This window comes from Podarcis melisellensis (genome assembly GCF_964234715.1).
Source record: "Podarcis melisellensis genome assembly, chromosome: 5".
NCBI lineage: Eukaryota > Metazoa > Chordata > Lepidosauria > Squamata > Lacertidae > Podarcis > Podarcis melisellensis.
Window position 1 is genome coordinate 60,434,719 of NC_138537.1, and position 22,193 is coordinate 60,456,911.

Consider the following 22,193-nt stretch of genomic DNA (forward strand, 5'->3'; position numbering starts at 1 on the left):
TATGGGTTGTGTTAGAAACGAATGGAAACGTAGGAGTTTTTTGAGCGATCACGGTGGCAGCATCACTTGACCACAGTAGTTCACAATCACCTTATTTTGTACCATTTTGACAGCCTCATAAATTAATCTGTTAAAGTGGGCCTGTAGAACCTGTGTCTCAAAAGGTACGCCTAAAGGAAATGCCCTAGCATTTGGGAATAACAAAAGTTCCTTTAGAAACACAATTTACAAAGATTCATAATCAGAATGTAGACACCCTATATACAGAAATGAGCAAACCAGTGATATTTTAGGGAGCAGGCTAGCAGGTGGGGCACATTACTTACATCATAGGAGCCTACACAATAGAAAACATTGTTGCTGTATGTAGGTTTTGTTTGTTATCTTGTATTTCATAGGAGCCAACACAACACAAAACACTGTTGCTGTATGTAGGTTTTATTTTATTGGTTTTTTTTATTGTATTTAGGAAATGTACATCCAGGTGTGTTTTTTTCCTTTAAACTTTTTGGGGAGCCACTCTCTTGGGGCCCTAAGCTATAGCTTGTTTAGCTTATACGTAAATCCGGCACTGCCTGTGATGGGTTAGTTGAAGCTGCATGAAATGAATAAGGGGGAAATATTTGGAGTTCATAAGAACGGGGTGGAAACAGCTAGCAAGCATTCAGAGGGGGAGCGAAGAGGAGACGTCCCCCCCCCCTCTTTCCCGCCCTCCCCCCACCCTGCCTAGATTTTTTGTGCGTTTCCGTGTACCATCCTTCAGACACCCTCGTCCCTCCTAAGCTGGAGGAGATGGCGGGAGGGGGAAAGGGGACGCAAAGCAGGCTGGGATGTGGAGGGAGCCGGGGTCGGCCTGGGCTGCATTGCGCGGGCCTCCCTCTCCTTTCTTCTCCCTGGCGGCGCCGAGGGAGGCCTCCGTCTCCTCCTCCTCCTCCCGGCGCTTCCCGGCAGCTTGAGGGTTGCCATGGCGACCGCGGCCTAGCGGCCTGCTTGTTACCCCTCGGCCACGGCATAAAGGAAGCTCGCGGCGAGAGGGGCAGGAGGAGGAGGGAGGTCGCCCCGCTCTGGCACTGGGGGGCCTTCACAGTCCCCGGGAAGAAGTCGGTGAGGAAGTGGGGGGGCTGGCTGGCTGCTGGGGGCCTTTTAGGTTTGGGGAGACAGACATGGGGAAAGGCGAGTTTCAGGTTCTGTGGGGAGAAAACTGCTTTTTAACTCCACAGAACTCAGGAGCCGCCTTCTTTCTGGGCGCACAGCCGCATTAAAAACGACGACGGGAGAGAAAAGGTCCTAGAATCGGAACCGTAAGAGGGACCGACGAGGGTCATCTAGTCCAACCCCCTGCCAGACAGGAATATTTTGCCCAGCGTGGGGCTCGAACCCACGATCCTGGGATGCAAGAGTCTCAGAAACAGGAAAAAGGGGGGGGGAGGGGATTGCCGTCTTCAGGGCTCCTTCTTTGTCACCATGTGGACCCTTAATGTAACTGCTAGTTTTTGTTGTTGGTTGGTTCTTCCCGTTATTATCTATGCCCCAGCGCAGGGGGCGTTTCACACGTTGCACGTGACCATCCAGGGATGGGGAAATCGCAGGTGTATTGTCACGTGTGATGACGGCACGAGTGTGTGTGCATTTTGACACGTGTATGTAGGGGATGCACGGGCTGGTGGGCAGTTTTCTTTTTTGGGCCAGGGTACTTTGAGCATTAGAACCAATTTCTCTCCTTATTTCTTCAAAGGGAAGAGATGTTGTTAGTGTTCAGAACCCCACTGCTCCAAGTATTGCCACTCTCATCAGTCCCCTTTCCCATCCTCTTGTACACTTAATTTTTTTTATTCTTAAGATAATATTTTGCTATCCTGTTACTTATGCTGGTTTAAATGTGGATTTTACTGTCTTTTATTTTCATTTGTAATGCTTCTGTTTGATGTTGCATTCTGTTTGATGTTCTAAGATAGGAGGTTAACCATTGAGAGATTCTTTTTATTTTATTTTTATTGCTATCTTTGGAAATACAAAGAACAATGCTCTAATGGGGCTACTGTACAAGTTATGTAAAGAAAGAAGTTACTCCTGTTGGTCTGGAAAGCTGATTGTCTGAACAGACAGTATAAAGTATTTAGGTGGTTGATTCACCTGCATTATATACGTATGTTACAGCACATTTTGGGGGGGGAGTTGCTGGTACATTCCAGTTTTTCTATATATATATTAAAAAAATCTGTTATTTTTCAGCTTATTGCTTACCTTTGGATGATGAGTGTGTAGGTTTCTGGTTTAAGCCAAGTGGTTTCTCGTCAAATGGAGGAAAAGTGGACTTCCTCAGAAACTGATGGTGCTGGGGGTGATAATGCAGAAAACAAAAGGAGAGGTGATTCTGATTCTGGTTCATCAAGTCGTATCTGCCAGGCACTTGACAAGCTTGAATCTAATTCTACAATCTCTCTGGATCTGAGTAGAAAAGATCTACAGCATCTAACGGATGACATATACAAGTTACTTAACCTTAGAGTAAGTTTTTCATACATAATAACAGTTGTTAAAATATCCAATCAGTAAAGAGTAGCTCAGTTATAAAGTATAAAAACTTAACAGTGTTCTTGTGTACAAATTAAAAGTATAATTTCATTATTCCAATATACTTTCTTGAATAATTCTAAAGTTTTACATATTTTTGTGTATTTCTAAGGAATTAATAATACATGAATTATACACCAAGTAATTGTTGCATATGCATGTGTGTGTGCACGCACATAATATATATATATATATTTGTCTTAGCATTTGCACCTGGAAGGAAATGTCCTGTCCGTAGTTCCTGAGGATTTCTTTCAGAATGTGCCAAACCTTGTTTGGCTCGATCTGCGTTACAACAAAATTCAAGAGCTTCCCCCTGGAATTGGATGCCACAAGTAAGTCATCTGCCCTTTTACTTGTTTATCATTCTTTAAAATATTCTGTCTGTTGAACAATACATACCCATTATGAAAGTAAGTACTATTCCATTTCTCCCCAATTGACATCAGAAATTATAGTATAAGAAATAGATTTAACACAGTTGCTTGTAGGCCAAACTACATGTTACATTAGTCACTATTTTTTAAAAAAGTGTTCTTAAATTGGTCACTTTTTTGTTTTGAACAGTGGTGTGGAAACTCTGGCCCAGAGGCCTAGCTGGTCCAGCACATGTCTCATTTTGCTTGCAACCACACTCGCCTGCCTCACACCTGACATAAGTGATGTCAGATGTGGGACAACTATGGATATGTCTTCAAATGCACAATTGCAAGGTTAAATCCACTACAGTAGAGATTTTCCCATCCAAATGGAACACATTTTCCTTTGCAGGAAGTGATTTGAATCCAAACTGCTTCCTCAAAATGAATTTCAAAGAAAGCACCCTGTGATCGCTAAGTAGCAGCAAGCCTCTTTGAAGGTACATTCCCAGTGTCAAGATGTACTGAAATTGAGGCAATAACTGGATATATATTGCCAATGGATCCCTTAACCATGTTGTTTGGTTATATAAATGTACTAGCAGAAGATAAGGAATTGGTCCTGCATCTGTTAACTGTTTGTGACATAACTATTTGTTATAAAAGTTAATTTAAAAAAGACACCAACTTTGGAACAATGGATTATTAAAGTTTGGGATATTGTATGTATGCATAAGTTTACAAACATAATAAAAGTCAAATGGGAAAATGAAGTGCATTTATTGGTGTAACAAGCTACAAGATAATGTAGACCCATTTGTTTTGCTTGGAACTTAGTGCATTTGCATGCTTCGCCAGTTTATGGAATGGAACTTTGTAGTTTGCTTTTATACTCATACCCATTTTTTTGTCCTTCCCTCCATCCTTTATATATTATACTGACTATAAATAAACTGAAAAGTCACTAAATGAATTGACTGAGGCCCAAAAACCTTAAAAAATATATTGCTTATTTGGAAGTATCTGTCCTAAAATGACATGGCTAAAAGTATTTTGAAACTGGTCATCTAATCAAGTTTAAACATTGTCTGATATAGGAATGTTTCTCCATCGCAGCACCTGCATCCATTATCTGATGAACCCAAGTGAAGTGACCTAACTTCTGAAGGATGTGACATTTTTCTATTTTTTGACACTAACCAAAAGATCCCTTTTGGAATCCACCTGTATAATTCTGTTTCTTTGAAATAGTTCTACCTCCACTGTCAGAGGCAGTATGCTTCTGAATACCATTTGCTGTGAACTGCAGGTGTGCAGAGGGCTGTTGTGCTCATGTTCAGCTTGCAGACCTCCCACAGGCATCTGGCTGGTCACTGCAAGAACTGGATGCTGGACTACATAGGCCATTGGCCTGATCCAGCAGCCTTGTCTTGTTATTCCTGTGATAGGCTCATAAAATAAATTAGAGAATTAACAATTTTTAACATTTTCATTTAGATTCATTTTATATTTACATTTTGTTTTCTTCTTTATTGCAAAGGCAGTTGAAAACACTGCTGTTAGAAAGAAATCCTATTAAAAGATTGCCTGTTGAGCTTGGTAAGTACTCCTCTCTCCCCAGTAAATGCTTAAGGGAACCTAGTAATTTTTAGTAATTTACATTTATTGTAAATGCTCTCTTGAATAGTAAGGAACTTTGGACAGATTTCACCACGGCACAATGCACCTATGTAGAGGCACAGTGTGACATGACCACAATTTAATTAATATATAATAGCAACAGATCTGACGTAAATGATTGTTAGGACCAAGGCTAATCTGATTCAGAATTCTGTAATGGTTCCTCAGAGGTTGACTGGGAAACTCTTGTTTCCTTTACTGGTTGGGATCATCGGGAGGAGGTTGGATCTAAGCTCCTTTTTTTACCCGCACTAGTACAGTGGTACCTTGGTTCTCAAACGCCTTGGTACTCAAACAACTTGGATCCCAAACACTGCAAACCCAGCAGTAAGTGTTCCGGTTTGCGAACTTTTTCCGGAAGCTGAACATGCTCTGTTTTGAGTGTTATGCTTCCAGTTTGAGTGCCACACTTCCGTTTTGAGTGTTACGCTAAGGTCTGTCTGTTTTTGCTATTTATTTTGTGTTTTTGTTTTTGTGACTGTGTGGAGCCCAATTCAGCTACTGATTGATTGATTGATTGATTGATTGTGTGACTGCAGTACATTGTTTAGTGCTTTCATTTTATGGATCAGGGGTCTTATTAGATAGTAAAATTCATGTTAATTTGCTGCTTTAAGGGGTTGTTTTTAAAAGTTTGGCATGGATTAATCCATTTTGCATTACTTTATATGGGAAAGTACGCCTTGGTTTTGGAAAGCTTTGGTTTTGGAACGGATTTCTGGAACAGATTAAGTTTGAGAACCAAGGTACCACTGTAATGGCAAATTTCAGAACAGAGAAGGCTGAAGCATCAGTCTTTCAACACTGATAGCATTGGTTACAACAGCCCTTTAAAGTAGCCCCAGCCTTGCAATAGTAATCATGGGGGGAGGGGAACTGAGGAAAAGTAGAGTATGATAACCCAGTACTGTTAACCAGCCTCTTTGTGTATTGAGTTGTGTATTGTTTTTTGTTTTAGAATATTGCAGTTGCAGGAACTGTTATGTTAATTGTAGCAGCAAGACAGTGGGGAGAGGTGATTCATATGTTTCCTGCTTAAGGGACAGATATAGGGTGATTCATGGGGATGGGCTGTTGCCACTAGTAAAACACTTCAAGTATATTCAAGTTAAAGGTTCAGATCCTTTGATGAACAGCTTTTTGACCTGTTTTTTGACCATTGCTATCGTCATTATGAGGTCTACACAATTAACCACAGCAAATGCTGTTAGAATACACTGCTTGCTTTTTAACAATTTCATCTTGAAATTGTCCAAGCACGGGTATCCGAGCATTGGTTGATGAAAATATTAAATTTCTTTTAACCTACTGGACCAACAACACCCTTGATCAGTGTTTTTTTTTCTAAAAAAAATGTTTAGGGGTACTCTCATTTTCCTACTCATATTGAAATACTGGCCCTCAATGAGGCCAAACTTAGATTCACAAAATGTTTAGGGGTATGCGTACTCCCATGTACCCCCAGAAAAAACCACTGCCCTTGCTTAATCCAACCTGACAAAGGGGGGGGGTTGATTGCTCTGCAGTCGAGGCCGCCTACTAGTTCTGGGTCCAGTATAGTGGCACCCCCTGTATCATCATTTTAGCGGAGTTGAACCATACCAGTTAAACATGAACTGCATCCTGGAGCAACTTAAGCTACTCATCTGTTATATAGCATCCATATTCCTGAAAGCCAATTATATGTTGGGCTCTGTGAAAACATAATGGACATATCCGTGGTGGGTCAACTGTCAAAAGATGCTTGAAAATTTCAGCCCCTCCCTCTTCTTCTTACAATTTGTCAAATATGGACCCTCCTCATCCAAAGTATGTCATATTCCAGCACACAATAATGTTTCTAATGTATAAACTTCACTCTATATTTCTTTAAGGAATATCTTACATTATTGCTGTATAGTAGTCATGGATATTACGTGGAAAGAAATCTATACATTGTTCATCCTCCTACAGTGAGGATTTTTTGCACTTTGAGAGTCATGATAAAATCACAGCCTTGTATCCTCTTAAGAAAGCTTTCCTTACCATATGACAAAGGAGGGCTGTAGATGTGTGTGTGCAGGCAGGCAGAGATTTTTTACATTACACAGAATTTCACATATGAGTGGGTGAGGAGAGCTTAGGAAAAGAAGAAGACAAAGAGGAACAGAAAATCCACACTGGGAGCAGCAAGACTACCATTCTTATTACAGCTAAAATTTCTAGAGGACCATCCTCTAGAGGAAGTTTGTTTTACAGCATTCATAATGGCTTTTAATTGCTGGCAATTTAGAATAAGGCAAACAATCTATAACAATATTTGTCTTCCAGAACTGGTTTCATGGAAAGAATTTATGTGCAAATATGCTGCATAATGCAGTCATGAATAAAGTATAGACTCATACAGAATACTAAGTATTGCACTCTCAGAAAGTAAGGCTGAACAAGAAAGAATGATGTTCATTCAAGCTGTGAATGGACTTTTTAAAATATCATTTTCGAGGCAGTGAGAGAAAAATGTTATTGACTGCTATCAGGATCTTGACACTTTTCATATTGTTTTCCCTAAACTGATGTTAGCTCTGTTTACCTGAAAATAGGCAGTTGTTTTGTGTAAAAAAATATTTCTTACCAAACAGTGTATTCATATGAATAGAATTTCCATTTTCCAAAAAGTATTATTATAGGTTTTTACCCTGCAGCAGTGCAAACATATCTATTTGTATGATCTGACTATGAAGATTTTTATGTGTTATGTTTATTCATCTAGCCTTGTAAATAAGCACACAAAAAATACTAGCCTACAAAAAAGTTTACTGTTTTGCTGGGGGCTGGAAGAGGGCTTATTTAGTTGCATGCCTCCTCCAGCTGCCTGCCGATTTCTGTGCTGGGTGAGATTGAGAGGCTGAATTTCTGCTGTGGGTGTAGTATTGTTTTTAGTGTTTGAAGATTTTGTGATATTTTAAATTGATAAAACTACATTTTTATTTGGTTGTTAGCAGCCCTGAGCTTTTAATGAGGAAGGATGATTTATAAATGTTTTAAGTAAAATACATAAATAAAGCTGGGTATAAGTAAGACATCCCACATTTCTACTAGTGGTAAGAGAAGTTCCTGCCCTCCAGTAGAAGCACTTGAGGAGAGGGGGAAGGTTGATGGGTGGTCTGGACCATACCTGCCAAAACACTACATTGGGTGTGGATACCCTATCCCCAATTTTATTACTTTTGTCCTTTTGTTACCTAAGCACTTAGTGCATACCAATTGCACACGCAGGTGTATGACTTTGGGGCAGCATGACTGCATTATGTTGCTTGTTGTCCACAACCTCTCTATCTCCCTTATCAGCTTCTGTGCAGAATAGTATTCTTTTAGTGATTAGGCTGCCAGTGATGTTTCTGCCTATCTTATGTTAAAATAAAGTTGTGGCCTTCTTTGGAATTATATGCTGGCATTTTAAATTATGAGCCTTTAAGACAGGAAGCTTTTTACCATTTGTTTTACAGTACTTTTTATTTGCTCCTAGTATGTAGGATGTGGTGCTATAAATCTAATCATCCCAATGCGCAAAGGTGTGTGCATGCAAAAGACCCATGTGCACCACTGGAATTTGCTCTAGAGAAGGAGGAAAGGATTTAAGATATTCTGCAGCCTTTGCAGAACCTCTCACATTGCGGTTTGTTGGCTTAAAGAGCAAGTTATTTTTGGACTTCAGGGGGAGGGTTTTCATACTTTCTCTTCCCCCCCCCCTTCAATGCTTTATTGAGTTTCATAAATAACAAAAACAAACTTATATAAACCAAAAATGATCTTATGTAAATAATCTTATATAAATATACAGATAAAAATTGATTCAATCTTATACAATCTCTTTTGTTTAACATTCTTACTAAAGTGTAATAAACTTCCCATCAACTCCCAATGAATTTACCATTTCTAATATTGAGTGTACTTATAATTATTACCTTCATCTATTCATATTTTCTAATACATTCTTACAACATATCGTTCCATTTTTCCTTATTTCTTTTTTATTATTTTACATGGAGGGTCACTCAAATGCAGCCATAGATGTCACACCACTGTTATGTATTTGTAAATATATCTTAAACATGTCCCATTTTTAAATAAATGATACTTTCTCAATAAGACAACTGAATACTTCAGAATTGTGGCCTGTGTCTCTTGTTTTCTAAGGAATCTACCCTGTCTGATTAAAAGCAAAGTTTTAGCTGTAGCTTTGCTATACTGTATTCAGTTTTGGCTTAAAATTTTAAAAACATGTTTAGATCACACATTTTCACACTTTGCTCAGTAGAAGTTGGTATTTACAATATTTCCAATTCTGTGAAGGAACCAGAGACTACATTCTGTCTTTGAGACTGTCATGGTATTTCACTTGTTCTTTGTGTTTGTATATGAGAATTGACTCCACGCTTTCAGGCAGTACAAAATTAGGTCATACCATCTGCCCTCATGACAAACATGCTGCTGATCTGGAATCTGGGATCCTTCCATAGTGCCTGAAAGCATCTTAAAAGAATATGTAAGGGTAGCATTACAAGCATTTTAACCTCATTTCTGGGAAATCACAGAGTAGTTTGATTGCAATTGGTATGAAATAAGAGGCATGTATTTTCCAAAAGCCCAAGAATTGCCCCATGTCATCTTTTGTTTTTGGCTTCAAACAGTTGAATGAGTCGTCTTTTTTGTGCTCTCTGAAAGTACAGTGGTACCTCGGGTTACATACGCTTGAGGTTACTCACTCTGCTAACCCAGGAATAGTGCTTCAGGTTAAGAACTTTGCTTCAGGATAAGAACAGAAATCGGGCTCCGGCAGCGCGGTGGCAGCAGGAGGCCCCATTAGCTAAAGTGGTGCTTCAGGTTAAGAACAGTTTCAGGTTAAGAACGGACCTCCGTAACGAATTAAGTACTTAACCCGAGGTACCACTGTACTGTTAAGATCTATTAAACTGTGTATTTGGAAGCTATATGTAGCTCTTGAGTTTTTCAGATGTCTAGCTCTCGGGTAATCAAGAAAGCAGGCACCTGAGATTTCCATTTGTCAGCCACCCCTTTGTATCTCCTTTCCAGGCCCATGCTGACAGATCTAGAGGTTTGACAAGAAAAGCTGATACAGCCTGGGCAGAAAATAGACCTGAGCCCAACAGTAGCAATAGAACTATAATCTGTGGGAAGTCTCCACTGATTATGTATTAGATTGAGGGGGGAAAGAAAAGGCAGCTACTTAACAGGGGGCTGAGAAAAGTGAGAGCAGGGCGGGAATAAGATCTGGAGAATGCTTTGGGGCAGAAAGGAGAAAGGGCAGCAGAGGCTGTGTTGGTACAAGGTGGTGAACCTGCAGCCCATGGACCACATACACTTACTGGTAGCATACTGGTAGCAAAGAATGGGAAAACAGTGCGAAAGGGAAAAGCTCAGAGGGAGAAAAGGGTGTTCTGTGTGAGAGAGAATGAGTGCCTTGTCCTGGTCCTGCCACTTTTGGCCCTGGCTCCACCTACTCCTAACATGCAGCTTCTCTCCCTCAATGTGTAAATTACTTGGGAGGGGAAAGTGTTCCTCGACAGCAAGATGATTCTGCACCCCTGGTACAGTAGTGTTGTAGAAGGAGAAGCTGCTGCTGAAGAATTACATTATCGAGTTCATAAATACGTTTGTGTTTGTCTTTAACTCCCTAGGAATGTTGACCACCTCTGAATAAAATGTGTCACAAAAACTTTACGTGGCAGTGGGTGGAATTCAACTATTGGAATTAATAGACATAACTTATTCATGTTCATTGATTTCAGTGGGTCCTCTCTAGGTAGACCTAGTGTTGAATTCCACCCACTGCATTGAATGTTCCCAAATGACGTGGTGATCGACTTAAACCATTTTTTCTTTTTTGGCAGGTAACATAAGTTCACTTACAGCTTTGAATCTCAGGCATTGTCCCCTAGAATTTCCTCCTCTTGAGGTGATACAGAAGGGCCTGCCAGCCATTCTATCCTTCCTTCAAAGGATGAGCGGTGAGAACCTTGACTATAGAGAACCTGTTACTCCAGGTATAGTAACTTTAATATGATTTTTTTAAAGAAAATATGTGTCCACCTAGAGAAAAATAAATAGTTAAGAAGTGTTCTTTCTACATATATAGTTCAGGGGTCAGGTTGTGAAGTCATAGATGTGAAGTTATTTATTACATTTTATGGCATAAGGTTAAAAGTTTATTTTTAGTGTATTTTTTATGTAGAAAGGCTCTGCTGTCATCCTAACAAGAACAGGAAGGGTCAATTTAATGGTTCACTTAGTTAACTTTGTGGAGTCTGATTAGGCTGGGATAGTATGGCCATGTATGTTTCCTCATTACATCTCATTGTGGTGTGTACATTGGAAGCAGAATGAGGATTCATTCATTTGCCCTGTTTGTCTCTCTTGTTTTACAGAAACCCCAAATTACCCCTGTGGGTCATAGTGCCGGCCCATCAGCCTTCTCTGTGCCAGCTCAGGTTTTAAGAGTGCCAGATAGTCTTAACACCCCCTACTATTGTGAATGGGCACTATAGCCATTGAAGACGATTTGTCTTCTGACAGAGCCTCAGTGTACATGGTTTATGTGACTTCTCAAGCTGTGAAATAGGCTTCAGCTGCATTTATTAATGGTCATAAGTGGTTGTCATGTGGATTATATTTCATATGAAGCTTCTGTTTGTATTTTATCTCCTGCCTTTCTATTAGTTCCATAGTTCAGAACCGATGAGGTGTCTTACCTTTGGCAAGACATGAGGAAAGAGTTGTTCTGAATTCTTGGTACTGATATTTGTGCCATCCTGAAAAAGCATTCAAAAAGCAAACTTTCTAAATTGTCATCTGGTTCCGCTTTAGTTGTATATAATTACCATTATTTGGATAGAAATGTTCATCTGCATAAGCATCCCACTGAGAGCAATTCCACCCACTGCATTGAATGTTCCCAAATGACATTGTGGATTTAAAACATTCACATTCAGACTGCATAGTCAGAAGTGTTTAAAATGTATACCTGCCCAGGAAGAAATCTTTCACTGTATTTATGGCATACAGTCAAAAGCTAATGTTTAAGTGTTTATGTTATATCAAACCCCACTTGATAAGATTGATTGATAATGGATGCTGACTTGAATAATACTGTTCTGGTTTTATTTTATTTTTTAATGTATGGGGGAAACCCAAAAACTCATTTTCCTGAAACAAAATAAGTCTTGAGTCTGGAATTATGATGCTATTCTGATTCCCATTTTTATGAAATAATTACTTGCCATGGGGAGGTTAAAACATTGAGTGTCAAGACTTGGAGAGGAAGGCTGATTTCATGAGAGGCATTTTAATTGTTTTGTTAATTTCCTGTATCTTCATGATGTAATACCTATTAACATTTTTTAAGATATTTTATCAGTCATGCTTCAGTTTCCAGATCGAAGCAGTCATTAGAATTCCTGGCAATGGCTACGTAGAAACATCAGTTTAGATAAGTGCAGATTTCTGCATCTCTACTTAAAGGCATTCTAATCACTAAACTTCTCCTTTCTGCATACCCATAATATATGCAGGACCTTTATATGTGAACCTTGCTACACCACCAGTTTCTAGTGCAGGAGAAGCCACGCCCAGATTTTCTGTGGTGCAGATTTATGGAAAATGAATATCTACATGACTATTACATTAAATAAGCACATTTCCTGGGACTAGAATTCAAACTTAAAATGCTGCATTCTTATTTTTCACAATTAAAAAATGGTGTGATGTGACTTGTGAAAGTGGCATAAATCTTCCTTAACAACTGGTAATGTTTGATGTGTCCATAAGCTTTTGGCCTTCAGGGAAACAGAATGTTTATTAGATCAGTGCAGAAATTTGTTAAAAGAGTTGGAAAAGTAGCATCAGCCTGGTGCCTGCTTAAACAACACACTTTTAATCCTTGTTTTAGACTGTCAATGTTTCATTTTTCCACAAAATCATATTGCTCCAATATAACTGGATTGTAACTGGAAAAGGACATACTGTATAAGCATGTGATTTCTCGCTGCAAACATACTACGCCTGAAGGAAAAGCATGCTTTTTGCACAACTAGACTCGTATTTTATCTGTCGCCGAAAGAACAGACTATTCCCTGGTCAAGATATTCTTCATAGAGAAATTGTAAAGAGTCATTCCATGCCAGTTTAGCCACTTATAAAGTGCACACGTACCTTGAAATTCTGTATTTCACAGATTTGCCTTCTCCACTAGAAGAAGAAGCAAAGGCCATTGTTAGAGAATATAAAAGAAAATGCGACAGACCACCAGATCGCAGGAAAGCTTTCAACGATTTGTGGAGACAGATGAGCTGCCTTAGTGAGTTTAGCAGAACATATCAAGTTAGAGGGCAACAACATTTTGATGTTCATTCTTTCGTACATATTTTCATTTTCATTTCTGTTTCTGTAATCTGTTTAGTTCAGATGTTGCAGCCAAATCATGGTTTGGACATTAGGATTGTGCCTCAGGCTCATGCACTGCCTTCTCTCCTTCATGTGCTTGAGTTTCCTCCTGCACCTCCTGATCTATAGCAACCATAGTTTGCTATGATGTCCAAATAGAGCAATATGTGTTGACAGCAAGCCATAGTTTGCCCGGAAACCAAATTCTAGGATTCACATTCTGGTATATGGATATCCATAGTTGTCAAAAACTAGGAAATTTGTATGTGCAAGGAGATGAAGTTGGAAGAACCATATGATTCCAAATGATGCCCTCAAGAGCCAAAAAAATGGTTTGGCTGTGATGCCTGAACCAATTCATTGTAAATATGTATACAAATTGTTCCATCCTTTGTAATCAAATAAGGTCCTATCCAGACTGCATTGTTTTACAAGATTGTTTTTACCCATTAGTGGGCATGGTCCACTAAAGTCTGCCCCCACCCCCATGTCCCACCCCAAGTCAAGCAGCTCCATTCCTGGGAAATTGCATATTCCTTGTAGTCAAACCACAGTATTACGCTTCTGAGAAAATACAGTTCTATTAGAATAACATTATTTTGTGTACTGTGCATCAATTGGATGGTGCCTGTAATAGCATTTCTCTTGCATTTTGCACTCTCTAACAAGTGCAACTCTATTTTTACTGCCCCACGAGTTGATCTACTTCTTTCTCTGTTTTGTTGCATGTTTTTTCCCCTCCCACTTTGGATGCTATGTATCCTTCTGTATTTTTCTTTTTTTAAACAAAGTACCTATATCCCAAACCCAACCCATTTCCATCCCTGTCCATTGGGGGAATTAGCAATATAGTGCCATTGGTGCTGGATCAGAACTAGTGATTCTTTAACCCTTACGTTATAAATACTTTTTTTGAACCCCTGAACTTCTGAGGGTCATACATGAAATAATACATTTTTCTTTAATTTTGTGATTTATAGATGTAATTCGATTTAAATCCAGAAGTGCTCGGGAATATCCTGGGATACACAGACTGAATGCTTATATTGCTGCCAATAGTCTGAACCGTAGAAGTGGATCATATGCATAGATGTTTAAATAGATGTTATTATTTATCGCTTTATATATATTTATCCATAATGTCTTAGAATTTTTCTGGACTGAACCATGTAAGAACAGCCTATTTAAAGTAGAGGTGAAATTCCTCTGTATTATATATGTGTACAATGTTTATTGTAAAATATGGTGCACTCCTTTTATGCTTAGCTCAAACTGCTGCCTGTTCGAGATAAAAAAGTATCATTTTGCATAAAGTATAATGACCCTAATGGCCTGATTCTGAGACCATGTCCACCAAATAAATGTTTAGGTTGGGAAGTATCAGAAAACTACCTTGTTACAGCATCTCAAAATATGATTTGGAATCAACATTGCAGCAGTATTATGAAAGCAGAGATCTTGGATCTGTGTGATCATTCCCCACTGTTTCATTGCCTCTTAGGCTTACAGTGCATTTATATGAATGTGTCTGTCATAAGAAGAGTGTACTGTAGACACTGCTCAAACTGTATATGCAAATTAATGATAAAAATAATATTAAAAAGCAATAGTGAGGTAATTTGTGTTTGAAATGCACCGAAGGCATGAGATTCCTCATAGCACTTAAATGTAAACCCGATTGCATGATCAGTTATGGAAGCATAAGAATGTAGAGTCAGATGGTATTTATATTTATCCTAACCGAAATCTATTTGTACACATGCAATGTTTGTTTTCAAAATCACTGTAAATATTTCTGAAAAATGTTGTATGTTTTATCAGTGCTTGTTATGGCCATGTGTCTAGAAAATAAATTATATATTAAAATATGCATTAGATCTTGTCTAATTGCCTTCCTTGGTGCATATATGATTTGTGCTGTTCTTGTATTGTGGTACCTACATGTAACCCCAGACCCCATCGCAAAGCTAAAAGCGGCATCTGTAGGGATTAAGATCAGGGAAACAGCATAGAGGACAGACTTAAGGCATGGCCCTCCAGATACTATTGGATTCCCATCAGACCCAACCATCATGGCCAATGGTCAGGGATTATGGGAGCTGTAGTTCACCTCTGGAGGGCCACAGGTTAAAAACCTAGGAAGTTTCTTAGTACTGAGTCACATCATTGGTCCATCTAGCTCAGTATTGTCTACACTGAATGGCTATGGCTCTGTTATCGAACCATGGCTCTTCTCCTAATCTATACTCAAAGTATTTAAGGACTGATGCCACAAGTTCGTATTTGGATCAGATTCTTCTCCTCTTAACCTTTTATATTTAAAAAGCTCTGTGTAGTCTATTAATGCTTGTGAGTAAATTGCCATAAATGAATAGAAATTATCTGGTATTCTACCCGGGAGGCCAATTAAATTAAAAACCAAGCCTCAAGGGGTTCTCTGTTCCATGCACAAATATTTCTAGGCTTGGTGACATTTATAAGCAGGGAGATTTCAAGTGCAGGTTGAATGTGTCTGGAGACTTTCCCAGGCCTGTAAGCATTTAATATGCCAGTCACTTTGGGATTTGTGTGTGTTGCCCTTTTACCTGATACATATTTTCTCTGGCATTTACATCGTATTAATTGTGCAGGGTAATCTAGTTTGTGTTACATGTACAGCTAAGCCCTAACACTCCATCGGTATTGCTCACGTTAAGCATGTAAATAAAGGATATGGCAACTTTATTATTTACATGTGCATTTTTAATTTGCATCTTAATAAAACAACAGGCTTTACAGTCTTGCTCATCTAAATCCATGCCATAAAGGGCAGCTGCTTTGCTACATCCTAGTGCCATTTGCATGCTGGGAAAACCATGGGTGGTCAGCATTCAAAAAGAAGGCACAAAGTTTTTGCCAGGAATTGGGAAGGAATTGTAGAAAGAGCCAGCAACATCAGGAACCCCAAGGCAACCTGCACATGACTGCAGGAATCTACAGGTCTCTATACATCTGAGGGCTTCTTTCAACTTTCTACTCCTTCCCAACCCGTGAAGCTCTCCCTGGTGAGAGTTGTTGCACTTTTGCCCATCGTATACCTTCCAGAATAGCTCCCATTTTTCCTGCTGGGCCCCTTAGCCATTTTACTGGATATTCATTGTTGAGGTTCAAGGGCTACTGGTTGCTTGGTTATATGTGCTTGCCTGATCATAGCTCAGCTGTGGCATTATGATGTTCTTCATATTTATACACTTTCTTAACTGGTAACCCTAACCAAGCCTACTAAGAAGTAAGTTCCATTGAATTAAGTAGGGCTTGATCCCAGGTAAATGGGGCTAGAATTGCTGCATCAGAAGTATTCCTCTGGGTTGATTTGCATTCATTTGCTGTAGATTCCTGAACTAAGTGACTGAACGAAGCCTTAGATTCTCCCACCTGATGCTGGGTCCACCATCTCATATAGCATTTATTTTAAAGAATTCTACTTCATATTTCAATCACAGTGTTGCCCAAATTTCTGTTCTACTAGAACAGAAACATTCTATAAATTCATTAATTCTAGTAAATGTGTGAAAACTCAGTCTATCCTGAATCTTGCATCTTAAACCAAAGATAAAATATTGAATGGTGATTTAAAAGTGGAAGGATCTGTCAAGATATACTGTACTTATGAACTGTTGTCTATTCAGAACAAAAAATAATGTTAATATGCATCCCCAAACCCTGAACAGTGAGGATTCAGGTGTGCACCATGTGCTCAAATTTGGCTTCTTGTGAATGAGGTCAGTGGAGGCTTAATAACATTTTGTAATAATTGCATCTATTTATAAACATACTGGCTGAGCATAAGTGGAGACACAGCATTAAACCATTCTTTACAGTTAATCCAAAATTTCCTGCTCTTCCATAAAACCTTATGGGGAACAGCAATAATATTATCAAATCTTCAGAGCCCAACTCAGCAGTGTCTTCTCAGCTTCTCAACCTAACCCTGTAACTTCTTCCCAAACAGCGTGATGACAACATCTTCCACAGAGATGGGGGAAGTGGGGAAAGAAAGCCCTCCTTCCTAACAACTAACCCTTATGGAAACATTTCACCCTAGTTTGCTTAGCAATAGAACATGCTTGGCTGGAACCAGCTTGGCAGGTTTCAGGCTCATCAACTGCTCTCAAAATTTCAAACTCTTTGAATTTGGAAGGGAATGCAAGAGGCATCCCTCAATCCCAAACCAGTATGGTATGGCATTGGTTTTTGTTGTTTTCCTGTACTGTTTGGCGCCGTTCCAGGGACAATGGTTCATAACCTGGGCTGTGAACCTAAATATAATTATAGGGGGAGAGACCATTGAACATAATGGGACTGCCTTCTAAATAAACATGCCTAGGATTGAACTGCATGCTATTTCCCAGCTTGAGTTATATACAGCAATCACACATTAAGGACTTTAAGGACTTTCCCTCCCAGAGCTCTGTAGGAAATACACGCCATACCCAACATACATGCCATAACTGTTTTTCCTAGTCAAACATTGTGGAAAACCTAAGAGAAAATCTACATAATCTGTCTACTTTAACAGTGCAGGTCTAACCATGGCTACTCAGAAGTAAGTCATATTGAATTTTATAGCTCTTGGATAAAACAGATTAGATTTGCAACCTACAACAATGATGGTGCATCAGATGATAGGAAGGGTCCTCTAATCAGACATTACCTTGGAATGCTCAGAGAAAGTATGAGGACAGAGTCTAAAACTAGTGTTCACCCCCTTGTAGCAAATTCGTTGCCATGACTGTATCAGATACAAGAAGAACGTGCTATAATTGGTCTCATCATACGTTAAAATGGTGAAATGCCAAGCTATTATTTCAGGTCCATTATTCTTCATCCTGGTATTTTGTTTCCCAGGTATGACATTTGCCTATTCAAGATACAGAGAAATAGAAAACATGGAGGTTGTATAGAACCGAAAGGCCAGAGGTATTGGGAGGTCAGAGGAAGTAGGAAGGATGTGTAGGGCCTATGTCTTCTAGGTTCCTAGCAATGTTTTGGAATTCAGCACTTCTGGTGCTGAGGCAGATTTAGGGGAATATGACCAGTTCAGTTGCACTGGGCCCAGAGCCTCGGGGTGCTGCTGAGGATATTGCAACTGTGATGTAGAATGCAGCATGAGAAATTTTGGCATTGCACAGGGTGCCACTGAAATTAGAGACCCCAAGACCTGCTGCCGCCTGCCTGCCTACCTGCCAGAATGGAGCTCAGGATAACAAACCAGCAAACGAGAATCAATGAAGCCTTATCCTCTCACCATGCAAAGAAAATGGGAACAGGGACTAATGGATATGTAAAATAAACTAATAGTATTCCCTTTTTAGGAGATGAGGAAGATGTTTCCAAAATAATATTTTTTAATGACCCTACTAAGATCACAAAGCATGGATTGAAGGAAAAGGGGCAGGGTAACAAATCCATCAAGCTCTAACGTAAAACAAGTGGCAGAGTGAAGAGAACTGCAAAATGTATTATTTTTCTTTTTATCAAGCTCTGTTCTCTCTGCCAGCATAGAAAACATTTCCATGTACAGTACTATAGTGTCATTTCTGATGATTGCACTGTAATAGTGAGCAGAACAGTGGCTGAGAAAAGCAAGCCAGGCTTTCAAGAGTAGAATCACATTGCTTTTTATGCTTAATTCTGGAGAGAGAAAGAGAGAAAATAACCAGGTCTTGTTTTGCCATTTCCCCTTCATGACTGCTTGCACCAATGAGTTTACAACACTTACCTATTTTTTGATTCCAATAGAAATTCCTCCTGTTGAAAAGTTAAACTTGACAGACTTCACAAAATCCAGTTTGGATTTGTCAGATGGATGGCCTGATGAAGAGGAAATGGTACGGTTTCAGAAGCTAAGAAACGAACTTATACAAGATGAAAGAGAGGAGTACCTGGATAACAAAATGGTACCCAATGAATCCATGCCTTCGTTAAGACGACCAAAGACTAAAGAGAAGCTCTCTCGTAAATCATCCATGTTTTCATGCAGGTAACAAAATGCACTAACTTGCTCTGCTTTTAAGTTTCTTATGGTGAAAATATACTTAGTATATTAAAATGCATGTAAATAGTAAGTTGCATTTACGTATTTAATATCCCACAAGAGGCCTCTGAAATTGGAGCCTTTCATAAAACCCCTCATAAGGTGGGTGAGGGAATCAGAATTTTGGAAGGGATAGAAAGAGTCCGCAGGTAATTATATTTTATTATTTTATGTGAGCCACCTTTGGGATTTTTCTGAATTGAAAAACAGGTTAAAAATCAAATTATGATTTATATTTGCTGGTTGTCTCATCCTATAAATTCCCTAAGCAGTGTACAAAAACTGATATAAAACTTGTATCTATCTATCTATCTATCTATCTGCACCAGAATCCAAAACTAGCACAAATAACCAATAAATTGGTTTTACTGATTTTAATATTGTATTGTTTTTATAACCCACCCTGTTGCAATCCGCACTGGGATCTTATAGTGAAGGGTGCATAAGAAATCCAATAAATATCACTATTATAATTTAACACATGGTAAATGTGATTAATTAATCAGCCAGCTGTACAAATGTCCTGGATGAATGAATGAAGGATTGACAGTTGTGAAATGAAACCTTGTTAATATTTTCCTAGACAGTGCACATCAGTTAGCATCTTTCTTCTTACATTTCTACTCTTGTCTGCTTCACCAGCCAGGTTCCCTCCCAGTCGATGAAATCCAAATCATCTGGGGGGCACCAGGATGGCAAAGACTGGTCTACGGTGTGATGTGAATTAGAATATGTTGAATTTTTAAACATGAAACCATTGTAGAGATCCTTGAATCGTAATTAAAACTGTTGAATGTTTCCCTTCACCTATGCTATTGTGACAGCTGTGCTAGCTGTTTGCTTTCTGTATTTTCAAACTTCAAGCATGCCACATTTCAAATGCAAATAAATAAGGCTCAGAAGTTCCAGGAGAAGATGCTGCCATCGTTTCAGACCGTTCTTGCATAATTCTTCAAAAGCCAACCCTGTGTTTCAGAGTATAATTCTACATTGTAGGATCTTGAGGACATATAACCAATATACAAGCTAGCTACCCTTCAGCTTGCACAGAGCTATAAATTGCTTGATGGGCTAAACAGCTGCCTACCTTTCCCTTAGGTGAGAAATAAATTGTGGCACATTTGACAGAGGAGACAGCAAAAGTACATGCTGAACAATCCAGAGTTATGGTTGACAGATTATACTGCAGGAACGGCACTTAACCCACAAGCTATATCAGAGGAACACTGGAGAATGAATAACATTCTTAGCATAGTGTGTTGTGTGTCACAAACACAGTTCCTGTATTTTTTCCCCTTTCCTGAAGAAAACCAGAAGGTGGCAGACTGTGTACACTCTCTTTGAAATTTGCAGCGCTTCTTTAGGTTTCAATTAGTTCCCAGGAATTTCAAAAATAGACCACGATAGTACCATACAAACTGCAAGCTTCCATTCATGCTTCCAGCAACCTGCTTTGGAAGCATAGGACAGTTTTAAAAGAAAAAATGTTGTGTCAGGATCAGAGCATCATTTGGCAAAGGAAGCAGGAGTATGTGCTTCCACCACATACATGCATACATTGCAGTAAGTGTGCAACTGATACATTCTTAATATAATGTAAAAATAATAACATATGGTCTCTAAATGCAATTAGTTTTGTTGCTGTTATGTGTGCTTACTGTAACTATCTCCTCAGTACCCCACAGGCCAAATTTGACAGATGGGTGGAGTTTCACAAGTTCTGTTGATCAGGTGATCATAGCACAGTACAGCAATCTGCAAGGTTTAACGATCACCTGATCATTGGAGTTGCAAAGCCAGGTACATAGCATACCACACAGAGCTCTGCAACCCCCTCTCCCCTTTTTGGCCCAACCACATCTTTACCTGCCCCACATCTGACACTATATATGGCATCAGGTCACCAGGCCTCATGAGACAAATGGGGACACACAAATGGTGTGCTTAATTTGGCCCACAGCCTGGCAGTTCCTTATTGCTCTCCTGAATTATATAAAAAGTCACGCTGAAATCACTTTGATTGCTTTTATGTCTATGCTGCATGTATAGCTAACACAGATGTGACCAAAATCATAACAACAACTGGACATGTTGCATTTTTTCAGGAAAAATCAAAGGAACAAAACTAGATTTCTTGGCATCTCAACCAACCATTAACAGCCCTAGCTATGTATGATGCTGAGACTTACACTTCTGTAATGTGAGGGATACTATTCAGTTGTGTTATTGTGTTGAAGGTTCTGCCCGGAGAACCAGGCATTCTGAACTAAAGGGACTATCTTTTATGAAGCTGGAATAGTCTGGGAAATAGAATAGATATTTTCTATATATAGTGCCATTTCTTTTCAGCTATTGATGTTAAACAATTGTTTTGTTTGACCTTTAATGTAAAATGTAAAGGACTTTGGCAAGAGGCAAGAAGACCCTGTTCCCTGCAGTTTCATCATACGATGTGCTCATTCAGAGTAAGAAGGTAGAGCAGTGCCGATTGGCAGCACTAAAGGACATGAAGGAGAAACAAGCTTTAATCGAACAGCGGAGAAAGCAAGTATTATTATTGGAATTATTAGCGAGTTATTTGGAAATTGCCATGCTGTTCTGAACACACACACATGGCTGTTTCCTACTTGACAGAATGCACAACCATTGCAGATTGTTTGCCTGTAGACAGGAATCTGTAGGAGCTTTGCTCTGCTTTTTGATGGTTTTCATTCCTTTGCAATGATCCTAACTCACATTTACTCTGGGCAGAGCTTCTTGTGGCGGCGGCAGCCCTACAAGCAATGGGGAAGGGCGAGACTTCCTCCAGAACAGAAACAGCAGGTGGGAAGAAGGTGCCAAACACTTCCACACCACTAGCTTTCACCCCCTCGCCAGCCAAGTTTCTCCCAGCAGGTTGAGTCAAGCTTGGGTTGATAGTCCAGAGAGAGGGCAGACTTGGAGGGACGGGGGAAACCGCAGCTGGAAAGAGATGCTCCACACCCACCCAGGGCTTCTCTTCAGGCAGTTGTGCAGCTTCCATTTTATTGCTTTTTTAATGGCAAGGTGCTGTCAAAGACATAGGC

At 39.4% G+C, this 22,193-nt stretch overlaps 1 protein-coding gene across 6 annotated transcripts in view; it reads left to right on the forward strand.

Annotated features, from left to right (window-relative positions):
* The first annotated feature begins 855 nt into the window (after window positions 1-855).
* Window positions 856-22,193, forward strand: part of LRRC27 (leucine rich repeat containing 27) — a 37,670-nt gene continuing 16,332 nt past the window's right edge. The window contains exons 1-9 of one of the 6 annotated variants that reach the window (XM_081912774.1): window positions 860-1,104; window positions 1,221-1,301; window positions 2,233-2,508; window positions 2,779-2,909; window positions 4,474-4,532; window positions 10,505-10,657; window positions 12,844-12,966; window positions 18,834-19,074; window positions 21,529-21,672. In XM_081912774.1, coding sequence (XP_081768900.1) covers window positions 2,299-2,508; window positions 2,779-2,909; window positions 4,474-4,532; window positions 10,505-10,657; window positions 12,844-12,966; window positions 18,834-19,074; window positions 21,529-21,672 — 1,061 coding nt within the window. In that variant the 5' untranslated portion in view covers window positions 860-1,104; window positions 1,221-1,301; window positions 2,233-2,298. Of the gene's footprint in view, window positions 1,105-1,220; window positions 1,302-2,232; window positions 2,509-2,778; window positions 2,910-4,473; window positions 4,533-10,504; window positions 10,658-12,843; window positions 12,967-18,833; window positions 19,075-21,528; window positions 21,673-22,193 lie in introns of all 6 variants that reach the window. The other 5 variants (XM_081912775.1, XM_081912777.1, XM_081912773.1 and 2 more) reach the window with 5 other exon arrangements.